General features: G+C 35.7%; 1 protein-coding gene across 2 annotated transcripts; it reads left to right on the top strand.

Moving 5' to 3' along the window:
* Positions 1-7,574: 7,574 nt before the first annotated feature.
* On the top strand, positions 7,575-19,173 carry LOC103987062 (subtilisin-like protease SBT6.1). 2 transcript variants are annotated; one of them, XM_009405251.3, is made up of 10 exons: positions 7,575-8,282; positions 11,136-11,264; positions 12,288-12,440; positions 14,288-14,404; positions 15,238-15,422; positions 15,791-16,054; positions 16,135-17,206; positions 17,640-18,164; positions 18,563-18,623; positions 18,697-19,173. In XM_009405251.3, exons 1-10 carry the CDS (start codon positions 7,734-7,736, stop codon positions 18,786-18,788), a joined length of 3,147 nt encoding a protein of 1,048 aa, XP_009403526.2. In that variant the 5' UTR covers positions 7,575-7,733; the 3' UTR covers positions 18,789-19,173. The 2 variants fall into 2 exon arrangements, with proteins under 2 accessions (XP_009403526.2, XP_065012430.1); XM_065156358.1 differs by having other exon boundaries at positions 8,142-8,282; positions 11,171-11,264.
* The last annotated feature ends 1,383 nt before the right edge of the window (positions 19,174-20,556 follow it).

Genomic DNA, 20,556 nt, shown 5'->3' with positions numbered 1-20,556 from the left:
TGAAATGCATGGTAATCAAGATATTGAGAATCCATGAACATTATTTTTGAATCTTTATATGTCTTTTTTGGCTAAATTATTTTTAAAGTAGGACTTTTGAGTGGTAATATTATCCTCATTATGAAATAAGTCTATTTATTATCATATTAATTTATTATTTAATTAGACATTGGGGTTATAAAGATAGTTATCTTGATCAATTAATTATTATTAGATCATTGATAAGTTATTTAATTTATATTTTTAAATCGGTGTAATTTTTTTCTATTACGGTGATGGTGAATCAATATTACTTCGTTTTATCTTCTTTATATTCTCGATGATTTTATTGTTTGAGAGTCTAAAGAACTCCTTTCTCTATAATATAAAGTAATACATTAGTATATTAGATATTATGGAGCATGAAATATTTCTATAAAGGTGGTCGAGCCTCTCAAGAGGAACCTTCACTCTTTAATCAATCAATTGGTGAACATAAACGTCATACCTCCTTAATTGGAATATTTTATCTACCTTCTTTTTTCTTTTTTTCTTTTTTTCTTACCATCAAAATTTAATTGTAATATATTCATTGACATTTTATAGTAGTTTTAGATAGATAATTGGTGGTTTCCTAACAATACTAGCAAATGACATAAGGGATAATTTCTCTCTATTAATTGAGTTAAGTGAACCGGGTAGGAGAGAAATATTAATCTAGCCAATGCTTGGACCTATTAGATTAGGATAGTTGATAGGGAATATACTGTCAGCCAATCATCATTCGACATTATCATTATATGGTGTCCAAGGTGGAAGGAGAAGAAAGAGGCTACTCATATGAGCAAAGCTCAAAGATAGGTGATTGTAGGTTATCCACGCATTGTTGCTTGTGTTGAAAAGATGCAAAATGGAGGCGATTAGAGGCTACCTTCTCATAGAATATTATATAAAATATTCTACCTCTTAGGACCATATATAAAAGCTCATCTTCAATATTATAAAAGAAGGGGGATCACCTTTTTTACTATTCACGTTCATACCCATATACTTTGGGTTACTAACTTGGGTGTCGAAGGGATCGAGTCGAGAAACCTTTATCGGTCTCGGTCTTTATGTAAGTGGTACCTCGAACAATCCAATGCATATAGGTCTAAACCACTTTAGTTTGAAGGGAAACCTCTATCGGTCTCAGACTTCTTTCCTTAATACTTTTTTTGCTAGAAAGAGGACATTAAAAAACCCAAGGACAACCCTGAGGCATGGAGGTCGGGAAATCTGATCCTCTCCTTGCCTACAGTTATTGTTGAGGAGTAGAGGTCGAAAAATCTGACCCCTCCACTACTTGAGTTGTGGTAGTTGATAAACCCGACCAGGTCGAGAAGAGACGTGGAGGTCGAAAAACCTAATCTCATTCAACCAAGATGCATCCCTCAACAATACGAGACATAGATCAATGAGTGATCATCACCAGTAGTGCTCACGACCCTCCACACTTAAAGGAGGGTTAGGCTCACATCGACATGGATCTTTCCTCTACCAAGGAGGGCTTGTTGACAAGGAGTGACCTCTTGTCGATGGACAAAGCTCATCAATTCAAGATATAGGTGCCCCTTGACCTATCGGCCTTCGCCTAATGCATGAAGTTGGAGCACTAGTCAAAAAGACATAAGCTTAATGTATCAAATGAATTAGACGTTGCACTTTGAATCCCTCTCATGAGAATCTCAAAGCACACCATGAAAGGGGGACAAATGATATAGAGCACACTATTAGTCAATCGTCATCTGATACATGACCACCACTTAGGTGTCCATAGTGGAAGGAGAAGGTGGAAGTCATCATTTATCCATCTGTCCATGTAAGGCTCTAAGGTAGATAGTTATGAGCTATCCCCCTCTTATTATCTGTGTAGATAAGAGGCCAAGGGGAGGTTATTGGAGAGTTAGAGGCTATCTCTCAATTATATATTTTATAAAATATTTTATCCCTTTATGACTAGATATAAAGGCTCATCTTCAACACAATAAAAGAGTGGGATTACCTTTTTGACTACTTACATCCACGCTTATATACTTTAGATTACTAACTTGAGTGTTAGAGGGATCAGATCGAGAAATCGCTCTCAACCTCAGTCTTCGTGTAGGTGATATCTTAGGAACTCGATGTTTCTACCTCAAAGGCACCTTTAACAACTCTACGCATACAGGTCTAAACTATATCGGGTTGACTAAGACATCAATAATTTCTTCTCTTAATAATAGTAAGGGCTTTTGTTGGTAAGGTGATGAAGAGAAGCTTATCATAAGTTATTTGACCCGTAGTTATTGAAGAAGTTTCAATGTCGAAGTAATGCAAGATGTTGAACGAAAGGTTTTTGGATCGAGTTTGGGACAATGCTACGGGATCTTCATTACGATTATGTGAAGTTTCAACGTAATTATCTTATAAAATATTAGCCCTTGTTTTAACATCCATATGTTCAAACATATTTTGATTATCCAATAAATTTTTTTTTGATATTAAGTTAATAAAGAATATTCGAAAGTTTCATGAAAGAAAGAGATAACCCAAGTGTTACCTGATGTCATTTATCATAATTTTTTTATTAAAGATCAAGTGTCATATATTATATTAATACATTGATCAATATGTTGAGAGGTATATAAGTCAAAATCCTTTCATAAAGAGAATATAAAAATAATATTACTATTGGGAGTACAAATATGGTATTGTCATGGAAAATCACATTTTAGGAAAAAGAAAAAGAGTACATAAGCAAAATAATTGGCACAGACTTCTTTTTATTTAGAAAATATAGATCCTCAATCAAGTTATTGAAATAGTTTGAGATATCTTGTTGTGGGTGGAGCCCATGCCACGTGAGGGAAATTAAAAGCGGGTAGTCCTGTTGAAATGTTATCATTGAGTCACAAGAGGAAATGGGACCCGCTTCAGCCTTGCTTTGATTCGTATCATTTTTTATGTTTGGCTTTTTGTTCTTATTGCTGCTGCAATCTTCTCCATTGAACATCCAAGAAATAATAATATGTGAGAAATAATAATAATATATGAAATAACAAGAAAATCCCCCTTTATTTATGAGAAAAATATTGGCTTTATTTTATTTTATGTGTGGAGAAAAGCTAAAGGTAGTGAGACTCTTATGTATCAAACATCAAGTTTGATCATTTAATGTGCTCCCTGGAAACAAATTGAAGAACTTGTGGTCTTCAGATCCAAGAACTTTTGAGCACAACTCAGATAGGAGCCACTTCCACAGCCTCTCCAACAGCAAGTGTGGGAGGCCATGGATTCCTCAGACAATGAGATCCATCAGATGAGTACCAACAAGAGATGAATCTGACCTCAGATAGCTTATCAACATTGGAGCTTATCCTGCAACTTGCACAACAACAAGTGTGGCAGTGCCCTACAATCTTCAGACAACAGAATCCTTCAGAATCCTCAGTTGTCTAAAGGTACCACCAAACCACAACTCTAAGGCTTAATGATCATTTCCATCACAGAGTTAATCCCATATATCCCAGTAATTAAGTAACAATATGCATCTAAGACAGATCAGTTTGCACTTAATAGGAAACTGCAACATTATTGTTGCATCTGATGTGATGGTATGGTGATCTGATTGTGACAACACTGATCATGATATAAGAGCCAAGTGATTGGGGGTGAAAAGAACAAGACCACACTATATGTGGCTCAGATGGTAATGTCATCAAAAGATTGGACCATGGTGGATCTCTTTGAGCAGGGAGCCTATCATATTAGTTCTGCAGCATTTAACTGATGGGAAAACTTTTTGCTGCCTCTTTATCTATTCCAAAATTTGGATAGAAATGATGTTTAGTCTTTACTTTATGTGCAATATTTAGCATAGCAAAATCCTTCTTCCAGAAAAGAGAGAAACAGGAAATCAAGTCAATACTTAGAAATGATTAATTGGGTTAAAGATCCTGTCTTTGACATAATTCTTTTGTTTATCCTATAGAAGGATACATGTAATAGAAGAAACTAATTGATAACTTGCACTTGATTGTGTCCACAATTATTGTCATTCACTTAAACTTCTCAAAACATACTTTATTGGAGCACTGCCATCAGTAAGGTATATAAGAGTACATGACAATGACAATTGGAAGGACATAAAGGTTCAACAGTCAACACTCATTAGCATTAACTAAAAGGGGAGGACCATGCCACTGTCAACCATCTTATGCTCCTGATAAAACCCCCTTGATGATTCTAATTAAGTGATGTGAGTGAAAATTAATTGGATTGAGCAGCTGTATTCTTTTGTTCACATGGAAATATATCTGGTCCCTTATCATTGATCAGTTCAATCAGTCACATAAACTAAGTATTAGTTAGGGTTTTAAAGTAGTAGGATTATGGAAGAAAACATTCAGAAGGTTGTTGTAATTTTAGATTCAATGAGAATAATTACATATTATGTCTCTTTTCTCCTCTCCTCTTAGAAATCAAACCTAATATATGTCTCACAAATCCAATATTATTTATCATCTAGTATCAGAGCTTGTTAAATGCTCAAGATCTAAAAGAGACAAGACAAATGTTAGATGAAGCAAGTGAGAAGTGTATCTTTTTTTATTATGCATCACAGTCTAAAGGCTACAGTTTTATAGTTTAAATAACAAGCAAGAAAATTATAATTAGCAGAGATGCTATATTTGATGAAATGTGCTGCCTTGAATTGGAAAGGACACTGAGAGAAAAAATATGAATATGTTGAAATAATACTACTTGGACAGGTTTAAATCATGGAAGTTCATCATCCAACACATTAATTCTGTTACATAATCTAAGATAACCTTGTGAAAGCTGCTACTCCTCTTTATATGTAGTTTGAGTATAAATCCAAATTGGCATGAGCAATCCCATCAATGAGGCTGTAGATAAAGATGAGACCTAAAGACAATTCCATTTAGTGGGGACAAACTTTGATTGAAGCCTTACACAAACCAACAAAATGAATACCACTTTGTTAAGATGGTGTCGCTCAAATAATTGCTAAAGACAAGAGACTATATACATCTATTATTGTGCTCCAATACAGAAAATAACTTGAAAAAAAGAGAGAAAAATTCAGAACATATTTTAAACTTTCAGTTTCCTTTTGAAGGTCTACCGGGACTATTTTTATGGTACTATCAGCAGAACTCATATTTGCAGAGGAGATTTAACAGATGATTGTGTTAGATAAAGAAAGATGAAACCATCATTGCAAATTATTGAATGTGGTGTTAAATACCTGCTTTGTTCTTTAAGTTTGTTTAGCTTTATGTGAAACCATGTTTTCTGAGTGCCTAAGATCCAATACTGCTTCTGTTTCCATGTTTTCACCACCTGTTTTTTCCCTCCCTACTTCTGAAGTCTCACTGTTACTGATACTTCTGATTCCATGAGAGTCAGTATGAGTTGTTTAGAACTTCTGGTATTGTAAAATAGGCTTCAGTGGATATATTATCAGCATTCCACAATAAGCACTTGCAGCTCTTTGGTTTAATTTGCATTAGCATGGTGTTGGCTTTGAATTTTCATTCATATTAATGATTATATGGTGTGCATTAGCTTAATCATCTCTATTATATATTTCAATTGATGGTTGTTTAATATAATGCTCTATTTTTAGTTCTTGTCACTATCTCTGAATAATCTGTTGATCTGAGTTAATCATTTCTTACTACAAAAGCTTCAATTTAATTATTTTGATAAGAAACAAAGGATGGAGGAGATTTTTTTCTTTATTTTATTTTAATTTTTATCTCTTTTTCTTGATCTTCACTTCCAGAGTATATTGCTCTGCTCTAACAGCTCTGGAGATCTTCACAGTTCCTCATTCAGATGTTACCAGGTCTTCAATCCACAGATAAGCACAGCAACAGCTCACTGCAGTTATCAGGAAACCTCATGACATCCTAATCAATATCTATAGACTTCCTTGCCAAGTCCTCAGCTTTTTCCTTCAAGTCTCAAGCAGTTCCTTCTCCTCCAGGATTCATCAAGGAAACTTAGTCAACATAAGTTCTCATTGGTAACACATGTCTCTGCATGTCCTTTTTCTCTTTACTGTTTGTGTGTGTCACAGTGGCAGGTCATTTCTCCATACATCAGAGAAAAAAACAAAAAGGATTTATCTGTGGCTATTAATCATCTAAACAATTTTTGGTGGCCTTTTGTCACTTTGAGAGGTATCACCAGATTAAGAAAACATATGTTTTTGTGTCCAGGAAATTGTCTTTAGATGTGATCATCTTTCCATTTTTTTGCATGCATTAACCATCATCTAAAAGCCCAACTGTTCTCTTTGTCCATTTGAATTGAAAAGGATAATAATGGCTAGTGTGTTTGGAACTTTGGACCATGTGATTGAAGTCCACTAAAAGCTTCCTCTGCATCTTGTCACATAGCATTTCCACTCTATTCCAAACATACATTAAACAGATGTAGCTGACCATCTTTGGCCTCCAACAAAGGATGTCATCAGTTCTCAAGCATATAAATTATTAGGCAAATGCTTTGGGGGGGGGGAGAGAGAGAGAGAGTCTGAAAGAATATGAAGGATTACATGCTGCTAATATATCTGATATGGCTTAGAAATGATATGTTCATGAACTTAATTTCTTTGATACAAAGTGGTAAATATATGGAGCTAAACAAGCACAGGTATTTCCTTTCTTGCAGGAACTGGAATTGAAAAAGCACAGGCAAAGCTCTTTGTGCTGACAACTGAGTGAGATTGGTGTGTTTCATCTTTCTGTTGTTCTGCACTTGTTTTCAAGTAAACATGATCTTGATCACCTTCCAATATAATTCTCATTTGAACTGATCTCACCATGCTTCTGCCACAACATTGGGCTTCCTTAGCTACACTCAATCAAGAGCAATACACAACTATTGGGCAGCCAAACCATATAATTTGCATCAATCTTAGTCTAATAGATTTCAACTCTGGTAGCAAAGTTCAGACAATCCAATCACATAAATACAGATTTTTCTTAGGTGATCGAATGAAGTTAGATGATGACTTCATTGATTTAGATGATTCTTAAAGAATCAAAAATAAAAAAATAATTATAACTTTCATAATATTTCATGATGTCTCTCTTTCATGCTTACATTTTTTTTTTATTTTTATCATATTTATTTATTTTGGAAATAAATTAATTCTCTTGCTTTCTTTTAGCACTTACTTCATAAAAAAATAACATTCTTATATTTTTGAAAATTTGAACTACTTAATTTTAGGTTAAGGAATTAACTTTGAATTTCCACTATATGTTGCTGTCCAAATAGCAAAAATTTCTTATGCAATCAACCAAAATTGTCGAAATTTATAATAATCCACACCTAATTTTGAATTGTCATCTGTCACTTCCTAGAAGTTACCCAAAACTTACCCAACAAAAGTGCAGTCACAGTAGATCCAGTTACAGCCGTCGATCCATCAAAACCACATTGTTCTGACCGTCGGATCCATCAGCGGTCTTGTCCGCTCCTTGTTCGTCGCGCTGCTCTTTCGCACGACATAAGAGGCAACCACGGACAAGCAATTCGTCCTACTTTTTATGTCGGCCGTTCGATCTGTTGGTCCTCTCTCTTGCATCACTAGGAGGCGATCGCGGTAGTGGCGTTAATGGGGCGGCCGCCGGCGAAACCCACACGACTTCTCCGGGAAACCGCTCCCTGAGCCGCCCCCCTCGCTGGCCGCGATGGCCGATCGAAGCCGCGCCTCCCACGGCTCCTCCGCCCTCCTCGCGCCGCTGTTCCTCGCCTTGATCCCCTTCTCCCTGGTTCGCCCTGCTTCCGATCCGTCGGCGATCGTCACCGGATCGAATTACGGAGCCCTCGCTCCTGCCCGGAACCACGTCGTCAGGTTTCTGGAGTACCGGATGGCAGAGGATCACCGGGCCTACCTTGCTGAGAATCTTGGATCCCGGAACGGGTGGTGGTGGGTCGAGCGAAGGAACCCGGCGGCTTCGTTTCCTACGGATTTCGGAGTTTTGGAGATTGGGGATCTGTATCGGGCTTCGCTGATCGAAGAGCTCCGAAGGTTGGGGCGGGTGAAGGATGTATACGTCGATACGAGTTATTCGAGGAGTTTGTTCGTGGAGGAGAGTCCCAAAGGCGGTAACTTCTATGATTTGGAGAAGCGGCCTGGGAAGATTTTCACATCGATGTCTTTTGAAGAAGGAGAGGAGGTGGTTTATAGTCCGGTTAGCAATGCTTCCATTAGCTGGAGAAGAAAGCTCATGATGCAGGTAACTGTCTTATTAAATGGTGCTGTTGGTTTGTTGAACGCATCAGTTGAAAATGCAATATTATGATGATATTTCCATGGTGGAGCCTGAAACTCTAATATTATTTTGATCATTCTTTAATTGGATATATTTTTTCACATTGCTAACAAAGGCCAGGAAAAAGAGTGAAATTAAAATCATGGATAGGGGTTATTGTATGAATTACCAGAAAATTCATAGTCTAACTGTCGCCCAACTGGTCTGTCTATGATCTTTAGCCTTGTAACTTCTCAATTTTCTTTTATGGCTTCTAAATTGAGCTTTAGAAAACTCTGTTGAGCTTTATAACTTGCAGGCTGATGCACGATATTAGGGGATGATGAAAGTTATTTAATCAGACACATTCTGGAACTTGGAATGTGTTAATACAGTCATAAAGAAGAAAATCATACGTAAAGCTGTACAGTAATTTTTGTTAATTATAACAAAGAGTGAAAAAAGGAAATAAAGATGTCGAGAGTATTGCTAACTTACTGTTTCAGTCAGCTGTAGATTTTTTTTTTATATTTTCAGTCAATTAAATGAGTAGTTTAAGTCAACACAACGAGCTTAATTCAGATTAATTTGCTGTATCCAGGGTCTAGCTAATTTGAATTTGTTTATATGTTTGAGCTGGGGCCTAACCTAGAAATCGATCTGTCTACTTGTGTCATAATTTGTTTGATATTTATGAAGAATTTAATCATTTAGATGAACTTTTCCCTCTAATTTGTACGCAGCCACAATTTTTTAGGTGTAAATTTCTTTGAATTCTATAAGAACCGAGATTTTCATCAAATAGGAGCTCAAGTTGGTCGGAAACTGAAGAAACAGATGCAGGGTTTGACCATATCTAGAAAAATTATTTATGATTGGTGATATGGGCCTGCTACGTTTCTAAAGGGGAGCATGTAAGTCAACAGGAGAAAGTTAAATAAATTTTGATTAAAAGGAACTGATTCTTCACTGCTAACAAACCTGTTTTTCATTCCTCTCACTCCCTTTTTCCATTTTTCTAATCGTCCGCTCTACTTTTTCTTTGGCATCTGTGCTTGGTAACTATTGTACAATTGCAGAGAGCAGTGTCTTAATATTCTCTGCCATGAATCTCAGACCACACACTTTTACTGTCCAGATATGATTAATTATTTATTTGTTTAACCTCAGGTTGTCCTCTTTTAGACTAAGTATTAGATTCTACGTCCTCATGCTTTAGTAAGCTTGTTCAGATATTCACTGGTCCTACTGTTAAGTGGCGGGAGATACTTGTGAGCTAGAAACCATAATCATGAACCATTGAGTGGTTCACCCATAAAGAACATGATCAGTAAGATTATCCCTCTAATTCTATGATGGATGAAAAGAGAAGTTGCAAGTTCCCCAATTTATATTTTCAACAATCAAATAAACTAGCTGATCTACATTCTAACAGTGTGAATCTCTGGTGTTTTAAGTGTTTAGCTACTTAGGAACATTAACCTTTATGGAAACAAACCTGTTAGATTTAGCTTGATGATAGTCTGTCCCCATAATTTGAAATTTTCTTTCAGTGGACCCCAGTGGACACTGCTATTAGAATCTGATCACCTGTGTCACCAAATGAGAGCATAATACGAAGATCAGTACTAAACTATGTTTGAGACATCATAGGTACATCAACTATCTATTTAATTATAAAAGCAACCTTGGCTTTCTAACGAGAAATCCTATGCAGGTGTTAAACTCCTAGCAAGTCCATAATCTTATAGATAGACAAATTATGAAACGCTGATCTGAGTCCTTTTTATGCATTAAACAAGTATTCTTTTGAACAGTATCATTTTCCAGACAAAAAGCAGCTATAAATATCCTTTGATAGCTTAATAATTGCATATAAGCAACCACTATCTTGTACATCCTATAATATGTGCATGAAAATATAAGACAACGAAATCTAGTTCTAATTCTAGCTATTTTAGTTTCTATGAACAAATTGTCCTTTTTTCATGGAGGTGCTGTACCAAAATGGATATATGGCTTCATGGAATATAGCAATTCTTCTACTGCAATTGTATCCCAACGAATAGTTTTTGGTACATGGGAAATTAAATGCAGCAAAATATGCATGAAGGCTGTGCTAGTTTTCTTGTCAATGATTTTCGTGAAGGTCTTGCCTGGTTATATCATGTGCCTAGGCATGTGAACGACACACCATGGTAAGGCACATGGCAAATCTTGTTTCTTTCAGTATTGCACGTGCGCATGCGCGCGCGCACACACACACACACACGATTACATGCATGTCTGTGTGTCATATTCTTCTTGCCTAGACGGCTATGAGAGGACAAAGCAGATAAACTTTCTACCTTTTTTCTTTTTTTTCCCTCAAAATTAGTGTTTGAAGCAACTAGATAATGGTGACTGTTTTTGTGATAGAATAATCGATCTTTTATTCTCTTATTGTGAATATCCAATGAAACAATATTTATTTTTTCTGTATGTTGATTTATCAATTAATATTTGACAGGAAATAGTAACTACATTTGCTTAGTTTACTAGAATAAATAATTCTATGACAATCCATTTTTAAGATGGTCAAAAAACTATAATTTTCCAATTAATAAAGGGTCATTGAAGTGGCAGTCTTAGTGAATTTTCTTCCACTTAATACGAAGGTGACTGAAATATTCCGTATGATGAAGGAATGAGCATTCCTTGAGTGCTACTTTTCCCTTTAATTATTTATGTTTAAATCTTTTAGTGGCTCGGGATGCTTAAATACATATCTCTTAGACTGCATTGAGTTTTACATTAATTATTTGCTAGGCTTATGTGACATTAGTTATCTTGTGGCAGAGATCTCAAGTTACTTCTCTTTTTGGAGCTGACAGACTTTGGACTAAGGGTTTCACTGGGAGAAGGGTCAAAATGGCAATTTTTGATACTGGTATTCGAGCAGATCACCCACATTTTCGTAATATTAAGGTATATTTTTCTTCCTTTGCTAAGGTCGAGTAATCAATTGCACTAAGCATTTTTATAAATTGTTGTCGTGGGTAATATTTTGATGCATCAAAAAACAATATCAACATGATCTTAAGGCTCACATCTAAGTGATAAAACTGAAATCAAATGACTTGAAGATGATTGTGGTCTGTTGGATCAGGTTCTGAATATCGCTTGTCAAGTTCCTGGACGTTGATATAGTACCTTATGTGATAGATCCAACTTAACTTTGTTATATACTAGTGACTGATTAAGTATCATGTTACCTGAACTTATTTATTTTAAGATGATAAATTTGTCCTTTTCTAGCCTATAATATGTTGGAGCAAACTCCTTGTACTTTCATGTTCCACGAGTACTAAAGGTAGGAGTTCTTTAATGTCAAAGTTAAAGACGGCATTTTTTGAATAAAAATTTGGGACTATGTTTTATGTGTTCAATGGATCAGGTTATTGTATGGGCTTTGGTTTATATGACTTTACTGAAAAATTAAATGCATCACATGATTCTTTCTTTAGATTGACCCAGAGGGCGAGCCTTGCTACCATGTAAGGTTCCATTTTTAACTGGGTGGCTAAAGTTTAAGTCACGAAAATAGTCTCTTTACTGGAAAAAAAGGTAAAACCTTGTCCATTGACCCTCCATAGATCTGTATTGGTGGGATCTTCTTGTGTCCGACAGCCCTGTTTTTTTAAATTGACCAATGTGTCCATTATTTTACATTCTTAGGAAAAATTTTCTTCTAAAAAGCCAGATAAGAATCGTAAGATCTGTGGTCTTTTTCAATCACCCTCCTTTATTGCCTATGATATTGTTGTAAATTTGCAGTCCTTCCGGCAGTCACAAAGAAAAAAAAACTGAAATGACATATTCCTTTAGCTTAAATATTGTGAACTGTAACAGTCATGGATCATCTTCTGCTAAAAATATTTTTCTCCTCCTTTGAAGATATATTATTTTAAACTTTCAGTAGTTAGAAAAATTTTCATTTTGACTTTCTAGGAACGCACAAATTGGACAAATGAAGATACACTAAATGACAACCTTGGGCATGGCACCTTCGTAGCCGGAGTTGTTGCTGGTGAAGATGCAGAGTGCTTGGGTTTTGCTCCAGACACTGAGATATATGCTTTTCGTGTATTTACAGATGCTCAGGTGATGCATAATATTCTGGATGAAAGTGATTATCAGTTCTAGCAGATTGCCTTTCATGGCCCATTTCCCATTTGACATGAAATAAATATTATGTATCTCTGTACATCTTTTGTCTTGGCATTGACTGATATATAAAGTTTCAATTCTAGGTGGATCTTCTCCATAGTTGATATTATATTTATGGTTTATGTTATAAGATCCCAAAAGAATTTAGGCCTTTTTACTTGGTAGGAAGAAAGTAATTTTGCAAGACTTTGTGGTGCCTTTTGGCAATATATCAGGACATTGGCTTGTGCTGATTTTCAAAAGATCAATAAAATCACCAAGTTATTAATATAATAATATTATGGCTGTTCTAGTAAATAAATATAGAAATTTAAAAGTGCTGCCAATTTAATAAGCATGATTTTCTTTGTTTACCTGTAACTTTGTGGTTGTGAACTTTCACGTTATGCTCTCCTGAAAACAAACTAATGATTATGTTGCTTGGTTGTAATGGCCACGTAGAATATTGGTTCAAGAAGACAATTTTCATTGGGGATTGGTTGATCTTGTTGATGTCAGTTGATTGAGAACGGATATGGGGAATCAGAAAATTCTGCTTTAGACATTTTTTACTGCTGCAATTGCTGAAATGGTTGAAACTGTACCCATAATGGCTAACAGTGCTTCAACTGTTAGAAGTGCTGATTCAGCCAATTCATCCAGGGGCTGAAACAAAGCTGAACTGGAAACCTTGTGTGGTGCATTATATGCATCTCACCAGAACATATATGCATTATCTGATGCAAGTCTTGTGCACAAGTTGTTAAATTATTAATGCGTAATGATTAATACTAGCCCTGACCACAGTTGGGTTCGAACTGGAACCGGATCGACCTGACAGTTTGCCTGTTCCAAACTGAACCGGAATCGGACCTGGGCAGTCCAATTGCGGTTCTTGGTTTTTGGGAACTGGAATCGGCGGTTCCGGTTCTGGCTCGAATCGGTGGTTCACAATTTAAAAAAATATAGGTTTTTTTCTATTTTAAATTATGATTTTTTTTATTTTAAATTTAAAAATTAAAAACTGACGGTTCGAACTGGAACCGACCCCTATATGGTTCGGTTTTGGTTCCCAAAATAAAGGAACCAAACCCACTCTTCCAACTATTTCATCTTTGCATACTCAAATGTCATGCTTTTTCTACAACATGATGACTTTTATTTTGTTCAATTTATCTTTGTACTTTCTGCACCATAAGTTTTTAGTTTAGATATATTGACACAAATATAACTGCAATATGAATTTGCTTCTCTTTTAGTGCATGTTAATATTTGTTTTTTTTGTACTAATACATTAGCTACTGCATCCTGTCACCAAAATTGAGTATCATGTTCCCCCAATACCTGCCCCTCCTAACTAATAGAAAATCCCTGTCCCTGTTGCTGATATGGTAGCAAATTTCTGCCCAAGTAAATGAAGGGTTTACTGGTCGACTTAGAGATTTAGATATGTTTTAAGACTTCTGCAGTTGGTCATGCCATTTTAAGTGAGGCATTAATATAGCAACCTTCCATAGTCCTAAAAGCTGGGAAAGTAACCAAAGACGGGAAATTAAGATTTGCCACAGGACATATTCATCGTACAAAAAGTCACCATTTTATTAATGAAAGTTTAGAAAAAAAGAATAACTTTGATGGCAACTTTACTTGTTTTTAGGTAACATACTTTCTTTTTATTTTTTCATTGTTGAATACATTTTTTTTCAAAACATTGTTGAATAACTACTGTTGCGTCACCACTCCATCTGCTCCCAACAAGTGTTGGCAAGATCATGATAATTTTTCATTCAGCCTCATTGCAGGTTTCTTATACATCTTGGTTTCTCGATGCATTTAATTATGCTATAGCCACCAACATGGATGTGCTAAATCTGAGTATTGGTGGACCTGATTATCTTGATCTCCCATTTGTAGAGAAGGTATTTTCTACTTATTGTTTAATTATTATGAAATTTGACTTATGTGGAATTTTACTCCATGCAACTTTGAGCATTTTGCATCCTTTTTCTTTCCAAGAATAATATGGAAATGCCAGAATTTATTTGTTATATATTTGAGGTCAATAACAAATATGGTTTCAAGAGTTCATATTCTTTCTTTTAACTGTATACATTCATTGGTTTTAACCCCTTCACATTGTTGACAATGAAATAGATCTCATCCAGAAAGTTGACCGATAAATGCAGTAATGCATGTATTGACCACAATATACATCTAAATTAGATCTGCAACTCATCTGCAACTCGTGAACAGTAGAATTTTTTTTTGTTGTTCTGTGGTTGGTACTTCCATTAACCAGAAAGAAAGGGTAATTTTATATGTTCGTCCCAAATGTGTAAAATGTTGTGTATGTCATTTTAATGTTGCAAATACCTCACTTATAAACATCTCTTTGTTGGAAGGGTATTCATAGAAGTTAGTTAACTTTAGAATGTTATCTATGATATCTGTAACATAGCAAGGGTTTATGTTTTACGAGTGGACACAGTTTGCCTACTTTTCATAGAATGTGGAATAATTCATTTAATTGATTTTGAGACAACAAATAACTTCTTAAATTATTGTTAGCATTTCACTTGTCATCACCAACTGGACAATCACTTTTAGTGCTTGTACATTCCAAGAAAACTGATCCCAGTAATTTAGTTCTAGAATGAGTGAAGCAACCAGTATGAGTTATATTGTGGCACTTCTATTCTTCAAGTACTAAACTAAGACTGTAGTTGTATATTTAATTGAAATGGTTATTCAGGTGTGGGAGCTCACAGCAAATAATATTATCATGGTGTCAGCTATTGGAAATGATGGACCTCTGTATGGAACCCTTAATAATCCTGCTGATCAAAGTGATGTTATTGGAGTCGGTGGTATTGATTACAATGATCATATTGCTTCTTTCTCCTCACGTGGCATGAGTACTTGGGAGATTCCTCATGGGTAGGTGATTCATTTACCTTCCAGTGTTTTCATCCTGGAAAGGTGTCTTTTGGCATCCTCTGCATTTTATGAACCTGTAGGAACAAAAGTATATCTTCCATTGTCTTGGATGTTTGCTAGTTTCTTGTCTAGGTTTAAATGGACATCCTACATTGAATTGGCATCCTGTTGCTTTTCTCACCCCGGTTAATCCTTTTTATTTAATATCTATACCACCTTTTGTTTTTATCCATTACAAGAAATCTATACCACCAAAGTCATCTTACTTGCCAAAAGCAGAAGTTTGGACAAGCAAACTTATGCATGATCCTGTGTTTATGGATTTTAATTAGCAATGGCTTTTACCAATCTGTTGGATGTTTGAACAGTTATGGTCGCGTCAAACCAGATGTTGTTGCCTATGGTCGTGAAATTATGGGATCTAAGATCAGCACTGGTTGCAAGAGCCTGTCAGGTACTAGTGTTGCAAGTCCGGTTGTTGCAGGTATTGTCTGCTTGCTTGTGAGTGTCATACCCGAGAGCATGCGAAAAGATTATTTGAATCCTGCAAGCATGAAGCAAGCACTAGTTGAGGGTGCAACCAAACTTTCTGGTCCTAACATGTATGAGCAAGGCGCAGGCAGAATTAACCTGTAAGTTTTATATTTCAGTAGTTTTTCTATTTACTTGCACTGCAGATTATAATAATGTTGTGCCATTATCCTTGTTTTAGTTGGGAGTCATATCAGATCCTGGAAAATTACCAACCACGAGCTAGCATTTTTCCCAGTGTCCTTGACTACACAGATTGTCCTTACTCCTGGCCTTTCTGTCGGCAGCCTCTTTATGCTGGGGCTATGCCTGTTATTTTCAATGCAACTATACTGAACGGCATGGGTGTGATTGGTTATGTTGAGACACCACCAACATGGCATCCTTATGATGAAGTGGGCAACCTGCTTAGCATTCATTTCACCTATTCTGATGTAATCTGGCCTTGGACCGGATACCTTGCACTTCACATGCAGATTAAGGATGAAGGTGCTCAGTTCTCTGGGCTAATTGAAGGTAATGTGACACTTAATGTGTACAGCCCATCACCTCCCAGAGAAAAAGGGCCACGAAGTAGTACGTGTGTGCTATATCTGAAACTAAAAGTTGTTCCAACACCTCCTAGGTCAAAAAGAATTTTGTGGGACCAGTATCACAATATAAAGTATCCACCTGGATACATTCCAAGAGACTCCTTAGATGTCCGAAATGACATCCTTGACTGGCATGGTGACCACCTGCATACAAATTTTCATATCATGTACAACATGCTAAGGGATGCAGGATACTATGTTGAAACACTTGGGTCACCTCTGACATGTTTTGATGCTAGTCATTATGGAGCACTGCTTATGGTGGATCTTGAAGATGAATACTTCAAAGAAGAAATTCAGAAACTTAGGGATGATGTTATAAATGGAGGGCTCGGTATTGCTGTCTTTGCTGAATGGTATAATGTAGATTCAATGGTTAGAATGAGATTTTTTGATGACAACACGCGGAGTTGGTGGACACCTGTTACTGGTGGTGCAAATATTCCAGCACTTAATGAACTTTTGGCTCCACTTGGTATTGCTTTTGGGGACAAAATCTTGAATGGTGATTTCTCCATCAATGGAGAACAGAGCCACTATGCCTCTGGTACTGATATTGTAAAATTTCCACAAGGTGGTTATTTGCATAGTTTTGAATTCCAGGACAATTCAGAAAGTGGTGCAACACAGAACATTCTTTCGGCTTCTGGGATGACTAAGGTTAGAAACCTAGATTCCTTACCTTTTTCACTTATCAATGATTAATGTCTGAAATGTCAATGGATGATTTGTGCAAGGTTCTCTATGTTACCAATGTACATATCAATATTTGTTTAAGTTTTTGCTGTTTAAATAATTGTTTGTGGTTGAATTCTGGGATGACTAAGGTTGGAAACCTAGGCTCCTTACCTTTTTCATTTTTCAATGATTAATGTCTGAAATGTCAATGGATGCTTTGCGTAGGGGTCTTTATGATACCAATCGACATGTCAATATTTGTTGAACTTTTTGCCATTTACGTAATTGTTTGTGGTTGAATTTGCCTATCTAGTTGATATTTGGAATTAATCTGAAGAAAGATGTTTCGCGATTTCTAACTTTTGCATTCTGTATTTTTTTTCTTTTTTGTTTCACGTAATTTTTGATATTGCAGGTTTCCCCAATTCTTGGTCTTGCGGAAGTCGGGAAGGGGAGGGTTGCAGTGTATGGAGATTCAAATTGTCTTGATGGCAGTCATATGGTAACAAACTGCTATTGGCTTCTGAGGAAGATACTAGATTTCACTAACAGGAATGTCAAAGATCCTGTGCTTTTCTCAGACTCTGCTAAAACTAGCAAGCCATTGCATGAAGAAGAGAGCCGGCTACCATTACGCAGAACAGATGTAAATTTTTCTTCATATTCCTCAGTAGTGGGCAAAGATTTGATCTGTCATCATGACTCTAGGTTTGAGGTTTGGGGGACAAAAGGATATGGTATTCACCAACTCACTGGTAGGAATAGAAAACGGTATTCAACTATTGATATGGTTAATGATTCGAACAATACGGTGATAGAATTCAATGTGGAGGTTGATGAAGCAACAACACATAAGGGCTCAGGAAATTATTCTGGATTAGTTGATCGAAACAAATCCAGGAACAGCATTGATTTCTTAGGGCTGCTCAACCATGATGAGGTATGAAGAGTTTCCTTCTTTGAGTTTCTACTTAAACATCAGAGATGTCCTCCTAAATAATAAATTGATAATTTCTTAAATTCCAGATCTGTCTTACAATATTTGTTCATGTTTAGGCTTGTTAATGTAGATTCATATTCTAATATAGTTCTTCGCTAATGTCTCTAACTAGCGATGGCAGGAAAGCTGTGTTAACTAGTGAGGAACCACAAGTATATGGAACTGTGTTTATACTTCAGCATGAATAGGAACCACAAGTCCCTATTCATTAAATAAGCCAATTTAAGATTCTTGAGCAACTATGTTGATGCACCATGATGAATACTGTTTTGTCGTCTCCTCTCCTAGGCCGCATTACTGAATGTATCAATGGGCAACTGACCTTTTAAAGTTCTCAGGTTGACATACCTATGCTGATGGCAGGTCAATGGATTATTCCGTTATTGGTTGCTTTGGCTTGTAAGTACACATACCATTCTTCAACATGAAACGATTTTAGTTCTTGGTCTCTGATTGATGACTTCCTTCTCAGGCCTTCTATCATTCTTAAGCTGGCGAATGCGACAGAAGCGACGAAGACGAAGGAAGGGGTCGGCATCGGGTCGGCTGATGAACATGGTGTAGTAGCTAGCCACGGTTTAGTAGCGTTGGTTGGAGGATCTCTGTTTTACTGGTTGCGCATACACCGAGACGCTATCCAAAAAGAAATCAATGCAGTAGGAGACTTCAGGTATAGTTTACGGGGTCAGACATTCTTGACAGGTTGAGTAGTTCATTTTTGTGAGGTTGTACATGAAACTGATGCTCTGCCTTTAACCCTGAAAAGAGAGAGAGAGAGAGAGAGATTGGTCGAGAAGATGCGGAAGTACGTGGTGTTGTATCATCATCAATTATTTATTTTTCTTATTACAAATATTTGCTGTAACTTATATCATAATTTATTTTTATTTTGTCTTTTGTTACATTTTTCCCATATAATTTTTGGTCTATAATGAATAGATGTTTTTCAGACTTCTTTTCTTCAAATTTCTGTTTTATCCCCATTGCCTTGAAATATTTCCTACAGTGGAGAATTATTAAATTAATTTGAGTTGTTTTTTTTCTTCTAGAAACATGTTTTTGCTTTCTTGATTTAGAAAATGATGACTATGGAAGGTTAATTATATATTATTATTTATAATTAGATTTTTTTTATTTTGATTCATAAATTTAAAAAATTTGTATTAAAATTATTATAGTTATGAAAGTGAAACATCTAATTTTGTTTATTATATCGTCATCGGTTTTATTAATTAAAATGTAAAAATGATAAATAAAAAAATAATTTTAATATTTTAAATATATTTTTGTGGTGATGGATAATGTTATTGTATGATGAGAGATGAGACAAAGGAAGAGGAGAAAGAGGATGATATATTACATCTGCATCTATATCGACACCTATCTCATCCTCTTTCTCCTTGCCATCACTCTTCCTCGTCCACAATAATCACTCATCCCGTAACGATGTCATCGTTCGTCATCACCAAAAATATAACTAAGACGTTGAAATTATGTTTTTGCTCATCGCCGTCGTGTTTCCATCGATAAAATCGATAACATCAAGATTTTCACTTTAGGAATTTCAATGTAAATTTTTTTAACATAAAAATTGAAATACTAAAAGGTCTAATTAATTAGCCCTTAGGAGGAAAAGGTCATTTGAACATAACATGTTAACCATGGGCAAGCAGCAATATTAGATTCCAATGCAGAACCTCCATTATATTAAAATTTTACCATATATTATCAGCACAATGCAAGTTAAAAATAATAACAATAAATCCTATTTCATAATTCGAACATAATATTTTGTGGGGTTTGAAAATGACACTTTTGACTTGGGATTTATTTTTCTTGCATGTAGACATCCTGGATATATAATTGTAAGAAACTTGGTGGGATTTGAGAGAGCTGTAATCTGCCATATTGGACAGAAACATATGCTATTAATTGGTTCATATCATCCCAAAGCATGCAGGAGAAAATATATAGAAGGTTGAATTTGAAAGCCTTCACCAAAACATTGTATAGTGCTAGTAAGCTACTGAAGCTTTTTCTAAGTAAAGAATTCAAAGTGATAGACAAATTAAACTACATAAAAACTGCATAGCAAATGATAGAAACATAAGATGATACAGATGCTCATCCAGATCAACATCATGACATCAAATTCCAAAGACAGCACTTTTAAGCTCATATATAGAGGAATTTCTACTGCCACCTACAAGATTGTTCACTTGCATAAGGCAACACAACACGCAATGAAATCAATTCATTACCCAACAAAAATCACTGTTCACTTGGTTCCATCTAATTAATATATATGCATTCAGATATATAGAAGAAGCCC

This window comes from Musa acuminata, chromosome BXJ3-6 (genome assembly GCF_036884655.1).
Source record: "Musa acuminata AAA Group cultivar baxijiao chromosome BXJ3-6, Cavendish_Baxijiao_AAA, whole genome shotgun sequence".
Lineage (NCBI taxonomy): Eukaryota > Viridiplantae > Streptophyta > Magnoliopsida > Zingiberales > Musaceae > Musa > Musa acuminata.
Note: the sequence above shows the minus strand (reverse complement) of the source record. Positions and strands in the feature narration are given on the sequence as shown.

Coding starts and splice junctions, on each gene's coding strand:
- LOC103987062 (XM_009405251.3), top strand. CDS start 7,734: ATGGCCGATCGAAGCCGCGCCTCCCACGGCTCCTCCGCCCTCCTCGCG. Junction 11,265..12,287: donor CACATTTTCGTAATATTAAG/GTATATTTTTCT, acceptor TTGACTTTCTAG/GAACGCACAAATTGGACAAA. Junction 18,624..18,696: donor GTTATTGGTTGCTTTGGCTT/GTAAGTACACAT, acceptor CTTCCTTCTCAG/GCCTTCTATCATTCTTAAGC.